At 39.8% G+C, this 12,278-nt stretch overlaps 1 protein-coding gene across 2 annotated transcripts in view; it reads right to left on the bottom strand.

The window, feature by feature from the left end:
• The window catches only part of smpx (small muscle protein X-linked), a 29,339-nt gene that overhangs the window by 9,625 nt on the left and 7,436 nt on the right, over positions 1–12,278 (bottom strand). For both annotated transcript variants that reach the window (XM_029116072.2, XM_013131843.4), the window contains exons 2-4: positions 4,481–4,525; positions 1,898–1,984; positions 1,544–1,684 (exon numbers count right to left, since the gene is read on the bottom strand). In XM_029116072.2, the coding sequence (XP_028971905.1) occupies positions 1,553–1,684; positions 1,898–1,984; positions 4,481–4,516 (255 nt within the window). In that variant the 5' untranslated portion in view covers positions 4,517–4,525 and the 3' untranslated portion in view covers positions 1,544–1,552. The remainder of the gene's footprint in view (positions 1–1,543; positions 1,685–1,897; positions 1,985–4,480; positions 4,526–12,278) is intronic.

The following is a 12,278-nucleotide window of genomic DNA, read 5'->3' as shown; positions in this document are numbered from 1 at the left end:
AAGACCTAGGACACGCTGGAGGGACTATGTCTCCCGGCTGGCCTGGGAACGCCTCGGTGTCCCCCCGGAAGAGCTGGAGGAAGTGTCTGGGGAGAGGGAAGTCTGGGCATCCCTGCTTAGACTGCTGCCCCCGCGACCCGGCCCCGGATAAGCGGAAGATGATGCGATGCGATGCGATGAGCGAACTTGTAGGAATATCAAGGAATTTATTTGTAGTCCGAGAATTCATAGTAAGGCTTTTGAAACTCATTGTTTGCGGAGCAAGTGGATTTCTTGTTTTAAGGGTAAATGTAATAAGACAGTGATCCGATAATCCAGGATTTTCGGTGGAAATTATTAGATCTACAATATCTATTTCTCGTGACAGGACTATATCTAAGGTGTGATTGTGGCAATGTGTTGGACCTGAGACATGTTGGATAAAACCCATTGAGTCAATTATGGCTTCAAAGGCTTTTTTAAGAGGATCATTGGACTTTTCCATATGAATACTGAAATTGCCAAAAACTTGAATACTATCTGCCATGAGTACAAGGTTAGACAAGAATTCTGGAAACTCATTGAGGAACATTGTGTATGGCCCGGGGGGGCCTATAAATAGTAGCTATGAAAAACGATTTATCGGCCTGGTTAACTTTCATGAGTAAAACTTCAAAAAAATGAAACTCTTTTCGGGATGCACGAGGGATATGATCACTAGTATTGCCAGGAGGAGAGGCCTAATTTATGGCAATTAATTAATTAGGCTTTAGCCACGTTTCACATAAACCAATAACATCTAGTTTATGATCAGAGATTAATTCATTTACTGCAACTGCCTTTGGAGCAAGGGATCTAACATTTAGGAGTCCCATTTTGAGATGCGAGGTGATACAGTCATGTTTATTTTTAATTGTGACCGAGGTGGAGGAAGGCTTTATCTTAATAAGGTTGTTTTTGGAACGAATCACAGTGGCAATAGGTAAAGCTGTACTAACTACTCTGGCTATGCTATCGACAGACTCCACTATGCTAGCAGGCTGGCTAACAGCCTGCGGCCTGACCTGCACCCTATCTCATGTTAAGGCTATAGGAGTGAGACTCGTGTCAATGTTCCTAGATAAAAGAAGAGCACCACTCCAGCTAGGATGGAGTCCGTCGCTCCTCAGCAGATCAGGCCTGGCCCTATTTCTGGGAGAGTCCCAAAAAGAAAGCCAGTCCCAAAGGCAGAACTCCATTTTCAGCCAGCGATTTAGTTGCGCCAGTCTGCTGTAGAGCTCGTCACCACCCCCAGCTGGGAGTACCAGTGTGTATTAAAATGTAAAAACAACTGTGTCTGTTAAAACGTCCCGGTTGTAACTGTTTGTACCAGTGTGTATTAAAATGTAAAAACAACTGTGTCTGTTAAAACGTCCCGATTGTAACTGTGTTTACCAGTGTGTATTAAAATGTCAAGACAACAGTGTCTGTTAAAAAATCACGATTGTATCTGTGTGTACCAGTGTGTATTAAAATGTCAAGACAACAGTGTCTGTTAAAAAATCACGATTGTATCTGTGTGTACCAGTGTGTATTAGTCTTTGGTGACCCATCGTAGTTCACTTTTGACGTTCTGTAGCTCTGACAGGTTGACGGCTGGACCAGGAAGTTTCATGGCCCCTGCCAATGGTTTCTTCTCTTCTGGTGTACTTGGCAGGGGAGGAGCCTGTACAGAGAGATCTATTTTAGTTGCTGTGTGTTCACGTGCATGTGCATGTGTATGTGTGTGTTCACATGCATGCGCATGTGTATATGTGTTCACATGCATGCTCATGTGTATGTGTGTTCATGTGCATGCTCATGTGCATGTGTGTGTTCACGTGCATGCTCATGTATGTGTGTGTTCACGTGCATGCTCATGTGTATGTGTGTGTCTGACCTCCTCTTTGTCTACAGACTCCTCTCTCCTTTTGACAGGATGACCCCCTCCTGGACGTAGCGCTCCCATTGGGATATTCAGATTTGCCTGACGAAAGAAGTAACAAAACACTTAGACATGCTCAAACCCACAGACCCATCCATCATACACACATAATCAGAACATCTGAACATCAGCAAAAAGTCCTGACATTTAAATTTGTACAGTTATTTAAACGTGTCCTGACATTTAAATTTGTACAGTTATTTAAACGTGTCCTGACATTTAAATTTGTACAGTTTTTAAACGTGTCCTGACATTTAAATTTGTACAGTTATTTAAACGTGTCCTGACATTTAAATGTGTCCCGACATTTACACGTGTCCCAACATTTACACGTGTCCCGACATTTACACGTGTCCCAACATTTACACATGTCCTGACATTTAAACGAGTCCCAACATTTACACGTGTCAAACATTTACATTTGTACTGTTATTTAAACGTGTCCCAACATTTAAACGTGTCCCGACATTTAAATGTTTTCCGACATGAAAACCTAGCCTGACATTTAAACGTGTCCGGTCATAAAAACATTTCTTGACATATAAATGTTTCCTGATATGAAAATGTATCTTGACTCTGACACATGTCCTGACAATTAAAAGTGAAATATTTACACATATATATTTACATATATAACCCTAATCCTGATTTAGTTTATGGGTGCGGTTTAGGGTTTGGATTTAGTGTTAGGCATAACATTTTAGTTTTTGAATGAAAGACCTGAAAGTCATGGAAACAATGGAAAGACCTGAAAGTCATTATACACACATGTATGTGTGTATAAAGATCTAGGTGTGAACATGTTTTTCTGCTTTGTTGATAGATATTACATCCTGCTTGTGGTTCTATTCAGTATGGAAATTAAAACACAAACCGTACTTAACTCTTTCTAGATTTTCATATGATGAATGTATGCATTGTCTCACAAGGATATACAGACTTTAGTTATAGTTGTATGACACAGACTTTAGTTATAGATCTATGACAAAGACTTTAGTTATAGTTGTATGACACAGACTTTAGTTAAATATGTATGACACAGACTTTAGTTATAGATGTATGACACAGACTTTAGTTATAGTCCTATGATACAGACTTTAGTTATAGTCCTATGATACAGACTTTAGTTACAGTCCTATGATACAGACTTTAGTTACAGTCCTATGATACAGACTATAGTTATAGTCCTATGATACAGACTTTAGTTATAGTTGTATGACACAGACTTTAGTTAAATATGTATGACACAGACTTTAGTTATAGATGTATGACACAGACTTTAGTTATAGTCCTATGATACAGACTTTAGTTATAGTTGTATGACACAGACTTTAGTTAAATATGTATGACACAGACTTTAGTTATAGATGTATGACACAGACTTTAGTTATAGTCCTATGATACAGACTTTAGTTATAGTTGTATGACACAGACTTTAGTTAAATATGTATGACACAGACTTTAGTTATAGATGTATGACACAGACTTTAGTTATAGTCCTATGATACAGACTTTAGTTATAGTTGTATGACACAGACTTTAGTTAAATATGTATGACACAGACTTTAGTTATAGATGTATGACACAGACTTTAGTTATAGTCCTATGATACAGACTTTAGTTATAGTTGTATGATACAGACTTTAGTTACAGTCCTATGATACAGACTTTAGTTCTAGTTGTATGACACAGACTTTAGTTCTAGTTGTATGATACATGCTGTAGTTCTATTCATATGATACATGCTGTAGTTCTAGTCCTATGATACAGACTTTAGTTATAGTCCTATGATACAGAGTTTATTTCTAGTCCAAACATAAAAACGTTTGTTGAAGTCCTAAATTACAAACTTTAGTTCGAATCCTAAAATACAGACTTTATTTGCTGTTTTATGATACAGAGTGTAGTTTTAATCCTATACTGCAGACTTTAGTTTGAGTCCTATGGTACAGTTAGGTTCTTAAGTTCTAGTCTTACTTGTGCTTTTGTAAATACATTAGTGATAATCATACAATCCGGACATTAGTAATAGTTCTATTTTAAAGAAATTAGTGGTAATCCTATATTCCAGGCATAAGTATTAGTGCTATTTTAAAGATTTTAGTGATAATCCTATATTACAGGCATTAGTAATGGTGCAATTTCAAAGACTTCAATGACAATCCTATATTACAGGCTCTAGTAATGGTGCTATTTTAAATATTTTTGTGATAATCCTATATTACAGGCATTAGTAATGGTGCTATTTAATAGACTTTAGTGATAATCCTATATTGCAGGCATTAGTAATAGTGCTATTTTAAATATTTTAGTGATAATCCTATATTAAAGGCATTAGTAATGGTGCTATTTTAAATATTTTAGTGCTAATCCTTTATTATGGGCATTAGTAATAGTCCTATTTTAAATACTTCAGTGATAATCCTATATTACAGGTCCACTGAAGCCCTGTGTATCGTCGTTCAGATGAGTAATAAACAATGAGTAAATAAAATGAATTTATGTATGATCGTGATCAACAAACACACACACTCCTACCTGTAGGGCTTTGACGTTGGATGATGGTTTTGACATTCTGCTATCCTGCAGGACACAGAGAACACAGGAGGGTTGGATTAGACAGGTGAGAGACTGGATCACAGACAACACCAGACAGGTGACACACTGAGTGTGTGTGCGGGTGCATATGCTTGGGGGGCAGGACATTGTTGTCATGTAGGTTTCAGGGCCTAGGATAGTCTTTCAGTTGCCTGGCGACTTCTAAAGGGAAAGGCTGGTACAGAACTAACTCCTAAATCATTCAACAGGCCTAGAAAAAGGTAGAGGTTTAGGGCCAATAGAGAGACAATGTGAAATCAAATAGGTAAGAAATCAATTAATTATATCAATATCTTAAGGTGATACAAATATAGGGATATGGGCCATTTTAGCTGAACATGTGAGGTGATGATCAGTATATACAGTGCTCCTTGAAAGTATGTGAACCCCTTTTGCAATTATAATATTGTGTTGGCCATGAAATCTTTATATAACCAGATCCAGTCTTTTTTTTATCTGACTTAACAGGTTTGTAGTTACCAGTTCCATATGTTGGTTTAGAGGAAATCACAAGTACAGTAAAAAACTAAATAATTTTCAATTAGTGCACATGGAAAAATAGATGAACCCCAAGTTGCATTGTTTACATAAAGTAAGCTAGTAGAATCAGGAGGGTAAATAACAATGGACAGATCTTTAGGAAAGTGACGGGAAACAAGAAATCTGGTCAGTTTGGTTTTACCAAGTTCAATGTTTATTTATCAAATGCACTGAATATCAGGAAAAGGGTAATGAGAGCTGAGGATCAGTCTGAGGATGGCTATACGACTATCTTAAAAAGATGTAAGCTCCATCAGTCCACTGTGAGGCAAATCATTTACAAATGGAGAGCATTTAACATGACAGCAACTTGGCGTAGAAGTAGTCTCCCTTCCAAAAAATCCCCAAGAGCCACATGAAAAATAATAACCGCTATGTTTGGCGAAAACTCAACTTTGTCTACAAACAAAATATCCTTTTCCAAACAGTCAAGCATTGTGGTGTGAATGTCAAGATCTGGGGCTTCTTTTCCTTGTTCACTGCACATCATCAAGGGGAACCATGAATTCTGAGAAACACCAGGAGAACCTTGAACAGAACGCCAGGCTGAAAATTGGTCTTCCAACAAGACAACAACTGTGGTAGAAATTCTGTTATTCTATAGTACAATGAAAGCATATTGCTTATTCTAAGTATAATCCAGTAATTTAGTAAGGCCTTTGTATGTTTCAGCTCTGCTCACTTACAGGATACAAGATGTGCCTATAGCAGCAGGATGTGCCTATAGATTTGGCTAACTTCTCAAGGGCTGTAGACATCTTGTTGTCTTTGTAAGCCGAAGTTTGCAGAGCAGCTGGTAAGACATGAAGACTAAGCTTGCATGGGAGGGGGACACAGTGGGCTGTACTGAATGTATATAGACCTGAGCTCAACTTTCAACAGAGAGCTCTTGAACTGACTCTGCTAAGAGTGTTGTTAACTGCTCCAGGTTTGTAAATAAAGCTTTACTTGTGAAAGTAATCTCCAGTCTCTGTGCCTGTCCCATTAGTGATTTCCACGACACGACCCAAATAATTCAAGCAAATCTATTGAAGAATGGCCCAGGAGAAAGAAGATTTGAGTTTTGGATTGGCCAAGTCTAAGTCTTGACCTTAATCCAATGGAGATGCTGAAGCAGGACCAGAAGCAGTACATGCCAGACACTCTACTGGCTGAGTTCAGTAAAGAGGAGTGGACCAAAATCTGATTGTCTGATTAGTTGCTATCCGAGTTGTTTACTGCGAGTTATTGCTGCTAATGGAGGTGTCATAATCTATGGAATGAAGGCATTCACATATTTTTGCACACATGAAATCTGAGGTTTTGTTATGTTAGCACTTTTGTTAAAAAGAAGTGAAAATATATCATATGTTTTTGTTTGTGTCCTATATTTGCAATGTCTTTATTAAGAAATGGGGTTCAGATCAGAATTGTATGGGTTTATTTTAATCTAAATATATATAAATAAATAATAAACATCCCTGTAGGGTTCACCTACTTTCTACCAGCACTGTTCCTACAGATACTTAGCAGGTGGTGGTGATACAGTAGAAGTGTAGAGATTTATTTTTTTAAATAAGTAGTGATAAGACTGACATGTTTAAGAGGCTTTCATAATTTATTATGCTGCACTCTGTCCCTAACAACAGATGATGTGAGGAGGACCTTTAAAAAAGCGACTCAGAAGTCACCAGGGCCAGATGACATTCCTGGCCGTGACATCAGGGGGTGCGCCAACCAGCTAGCGGAGGTTTTCACCTCTATATTCAACCTCTCCCTGTCTCTGTCTGCAGTTGTCTCCTGCTTCAAACAGACCACCATCCTCCCTGTACTGAAGAAATCTTCCATCACCTGCCTGAATGACTGCCACCCTGTGGCGCTGTGCTCCAGCATCATGAAGTGCTTTCAGTGGCTGTTCACAACGCACATCTGCTCCACCCTTCCTGACACCTTGTATCAATCTCAATTTGCATACTTCCCCAGTAGATCTACAGATGACGCCATCACCCTGACAACACACACCGCCCCCTCTCTCACCTAGAAAAATGCAACACATATGTGAAGATGCTGTTTGTGGACTACAGCTCTGCATTCAACACTATTGTGCCCGCTATGCATGTTACAAAGCTCAGGACCCTGGGACTTAACACGTCCCTTTGCAACTGGATCCTGGACGTCCTGACGGGCTGAACCCAGGTGGTGAGAATGGGAAACCTCACCTCCTCTACACCGAGCCTGAACACTGGAGCCCCCCAGGGCTGCGTACTCATCCCCTCCTGTACTCCCTGTTCACACATGACTGTGTGGCAATGCACGGCTCCAATGTCATCCTTAAGTTTGTGGACAACACAACCATCCTGGGTCTCCTCTCCAACAACAATGAGACCACTTACAGAGAGGAGGTAAATAACCTGGCTACATGAGGCCAGGACAACAACGTCTCTCTCAATGTTTGCAAGACTAAAGAGATTATCCTTGACTTCATGAAGCAGCAGAGAGGGAGTCATGCCCCCATACACATCGATGGAGCTGAAGTGGAGAGAGTCTACGAATTCAAGTTTTTCAGTGTGTTCATCAAAGATGACCTCACTTAATCCAGACTCAGTAATGTGGGTTTTATAGGGGAGTTTATTACCTAACCAAATACCAAGATATTTGAATGAAGTAACACATTCTAAAACTGAATTTTCTAGTTTGGTAATTTTAAAAGTATGCGCATGTTATGTTTTCAGACCTCGAAAACCATCATATACTTTGTTTTATTTGCATTTAAAACCAATTGACGATTTATAAGGGAATTTTGTAAAGCTTGGAAGTCAGACTGTAAGTGCAAATATGCTTGTGGAAGAGAAGGAGCTGCCACACACAATACTGTCATCTGCATAGAAAAGAAAATTACATTTTCACACATGATTAAAAACATTATTTATATATATAGTAATGGACCCAAAATCGAACCCTGGGGAATTCCTTTTTGAACTGCAATACATTTTGGTTCACACCCATCCAAAACAACTGTTTGTGTCCTATAACTAAGATACTTGTTTATGGTTTAAAAAACATTTATTTTCATGCCCAATAAAGTCATGACAGAGTGGTCAACACTTTAAAATTCCTTGGACAGGTCAATAAATAAAGCAACACAACTTAGTTTTGCATCCAAGGCTTTAGCAATATCATCTACAACCAACCAATATTGTATCTATTATATTAAATACTTCTAACCATATTGTTCATATTCCCCATCTGACTCTTTTTAAAATTGCTGCTAATTTAAATTATTGTATACACTCACCTAAAGGATTATTAGGAACACCATACCAATACTGTGTTTGACTCCCTTTCGCCTTCCGAACTGCCTTATTTCTACGTGGCATTGATTCAACAAGGTGTTGAAAGCCTTCTTTAGAAATGTTGGCCCATATTGATAGGATAGCATCTTACAGTTGATGGAGATTTGTGGGATGCACATCCAGGACACGAAGCTCCTGTTCCACCACATCCCAAAGATGCTCTATTGGGTAGAGATCTGGTGACTGTGGGGGCCATTTCAGTACAGTGAATTCATTGTCATGTTTAAGAAACCAATTTGAAATGATTCAAGCTATGTGACATGGTGCATTATCCTGCTGGAAGTAGCCATCAGAGGATGGACACATGGTGGTTATAGAGGGATGGACATGGTCAGAAACAATGCTCAGGTAGGCCGTGGCATCTAAACGATGCCCAATTGGCACTAAGGGGCCTAAAGTGTGCCAAGAAAACATCCCCCACACCATTACACCACCACCACCAGCCTGCACAGTGGTAACAAGGCATGATGGATCCATGTTCTCATTCTGTTTACACCAAATTCTGAATGTCTCAACAGACTCATCAGACCAGACAACATTCTTCCAGTCTTTAACTGTCCAATTTCGGTGAGCTTGTGCAAATTGTAGCCTCTTTTGCCTATTTGTAGTGGAGATGAGTGGTACCCAGTGGGGTCTTCTGCTGTTGTAGCCTATCCGCCTCAAGGTTGTGCATGTTGTGGCTTCACAAATGCTTTGCTGCATACCTCGGTTATAACGAGTGGTAATTTCAGTCAAAGTTGCTCTTCTATCAGCTTGAATCAGTCGGCCCATTCTCCTCTGACCTCTAGCATCAACAAGGCATTTTCGCCCACAGGACTGCCGCATACTGGATGTTTTTCCCTTTTCACACCATTCTATGTAAACTCTAGAAATGGTTGTGCGTGAAAATCCCAGTAACTGAGCAGATTGTGAAACACTCAGACCGGCCCGTCTGGCACGAACAACCATGCCAAATCACCTTTCTTTCCCATTCTGACATTCAGTTTGGAGTTCAGGAGATTGTCTTGACCAGGACCACACCCCTAAATGCATTGATGCCACTGCCATGTGATTGGTTGATTAGATAATTGCATTAATGAGAAATTGAACAGGTGTTCCTAATAATCCTTTAGGTGAGTGTAGTTCATAAGAATTTGAATATTTTTTATGTTTTAGCTCTGAATTCCAGCAAATTGGATTTTAAGTTAAATTGCTTTAATGTGAATGTATTTACATCCATGCATTAATGCACATACTAAATACTCCACACTTCTAAACTAATCCAGATACTCTCACACAATAACTTGAAAGTGCTGTAAGAGGCTGGTCAATTACCATATCACCTCACAATGTCACATATCCACTTCCATGTATCCATCACACTTTCCACCAAATAAACAAATACATAAGCCAATAAACAAATAATCTCCCACAAACCCGCTTGCCTGGATCCACTGTCATTTGCATCCAACTCCAACAGAGCTATGGATGCTGCCGTCCAAACAGATCTCATAGTCATAGCCAAAAAAAGACTGTTTGGTGTATTAAGAAGAAAACACTGGTGATCTCAGAAATGACAAACAACCTGGTAGACCAAGGAAGAACTCTAGTGGATTGCCAAAGAATTCTCATCATAATAAAAATGATCATAATTCCATTACTATCACATTGTTTATCAAGCTAGCTGTTGGGATATCTAATAAAACCGAATGAGTCATCTCAAACATTATTACAATTAAAAAACTGCTCTGTGTTCCATAGAACCTGTTTAGTACCATTTGTAACCCAACTGTTCAGTCCTGACGCTTGTTACATGACATCTTCAGTTAACAACCAGATCTCAAATAATTTTTTTTACCACGTTTTTTTAATGACAGAGAAATGCACCAACAGTCCCATCTTGTTCCCTTTACTCTCGGTTGTCTGTATTTGTACTGGCCAGAACATGCAGTGGATCACAATTTTATTGCGTATGGGGCTGCGTAGCCACAGACCAGTCAGGCTGCCCATGCGTCCACTACCAAAAGCGCCTACAATGGGCACGTGAGCATCAGAAATGGACCACGGAGCAATGGAAGAAGGTGGCCTGGTCTGATGAATCACGTTTTCGCTTACATCACGTGGATGGCCAGGTGCGTGTGAGTCACCTGGAGAACACATTGCACCCGGATGCACTATGGGAAGAAGGCAAGCCGGCAGAGGCAGTATGATGCTTTGGGCAATGTTCTGCTAGGAAACCTTGGGTTCTGCCATTCATGGGGATGTTACCTAGACACGTACCAGCTACCTGAGCATTGTTGCAAACCATGTGCACCCTTTCATGGTAACAGTATTCCCTGATGGCATTGGCCTCTTTCAGCAGGATAATGCGCCATGCCACAAAGCCACAAATGGTTCAGGAATGGTTTGAGGAACACAACAACAAGTTCAATGTGTTGAACTGTGGGATGTGCTGGACAAACAGGTCTGATGTATGGAGGCCCCACCTCGCAAATTACTGGACCTAAAGGATCTGCTGCTAACGTGGTGCCAGACACCATGGCACATCTTCAGAGGTCTACAGGAGTCACTGCTGAGCTCTGCAACACAAAAAGGCCTGGACGTCCACAGAAGACAAGTGGTGGATGATTGTAGGATGCTTTCCAGGGTAAAGTCTTCCAATGGCACTGGGTCACTAGTGTTTATTAATGATGACAGAAGACAGAAGCAGACAGATGAATTCTGAAGTGTATAGGGATATATTGTCTGCTCAGGTTCAGCCAAATTCTGCAAAGTTGATTTGACAGCACTTCACTTTACAAATGGACAATGACCCAAAACATACTGTGAAAGCAACCCAGGATTTTTAATTTTTTGCTATGGCTGAGTCAATCACCTAATCTCAACCCGAGTGAGCATGCATTTCACTTGCTGAAGACAATACTTAAGGCAGAAAGACCCACAAACAAACAACAACTGAAAACAGCTGCAGTAAACGCTTGGCAATGAATCACAAAGGAGGAAACCCAGCGTTTAGTGATGTCCCTGAGTTCCAGACCTCAAGCAGTCATTGCCTGCAAAGGATTCTCAACAAAGTATTATAAATGAACATTTTATTTATGATTGTGTTAATTTGTCCAATTACATTTACCCCCTGAAATAAAGGGAATGTGTATGTAAATGGTTGCAATTCCTAAACGTTTCATACAAAACTTTTGTTCAACCCCTACAATTAAAGCTGAAAGTCTGCACTTCAACTGCATCTCAGTTTCATTTCAAATCCATTGTGGTGGCATACAGAGACAGAATTATGAAAATTGTGTCAGTGTCCAAATATTTCCAGAGCTAACTGTACCACCATCTGAATTACCATATTTAAATAAGATTGTCTTTTAATTCTCTATTCTGACAATGCTAGAACTGGTGAAGAACCAGACTACATAGATCTAGAGGAAAACACACATATGTATTATAGTACATTTGTGTATCAATCCCAGGTGAAGAGACAGAGACAGAGCAATGACAGCAATATTAACAAAAATGGGTAATAAATATTGGATCTCTGTAAAAGCCTGGTGCTGTATATTGTTAACGGCAGAACAAAGGGTGACTCTCTGGGTAGGTTTACTTACTGCTCGGCACTAGGAAATAGTGTGGTGAACTATGCCATAAAAGATATGGAACATGAGAAATTCAGTGCCTTTATGGTCATGCCACAACTGTCGTTGTCAGACCACTGCCACATTAAAATGCATCTAAAAATATCAGATGACCCGTGCACTCCCGGTTCCCATCCACACACAAACACATCCCGGACTTGTAAATTGTGTCACATGTCTAATTGTGTCACTCACACCCGGTCCCAATCATTCCATAAGTATGTGTTTAAATGTTTCTCTTCGGCTCCC

Source organism: Esox lucius, chromosome 21, assembly GCF_011004845.1.
Source record: "Esox lucius isolate fEsoLuc1 chromosome 21, fEsoLuc1.pri, whole genome shotgun sequence".
In the NCBI taxonomy this organism is placed as follows: Eukaryota; Metazoa; Chordata; class Actinopteri; order Esociformes; family Esocidae; genus Esox; species Esox lucius.
The sequence above is the reverse complement of the archived record's forward strand: the minus strand, read 5'-3'. Positions and strand labels throughout refer to the sequence as shown.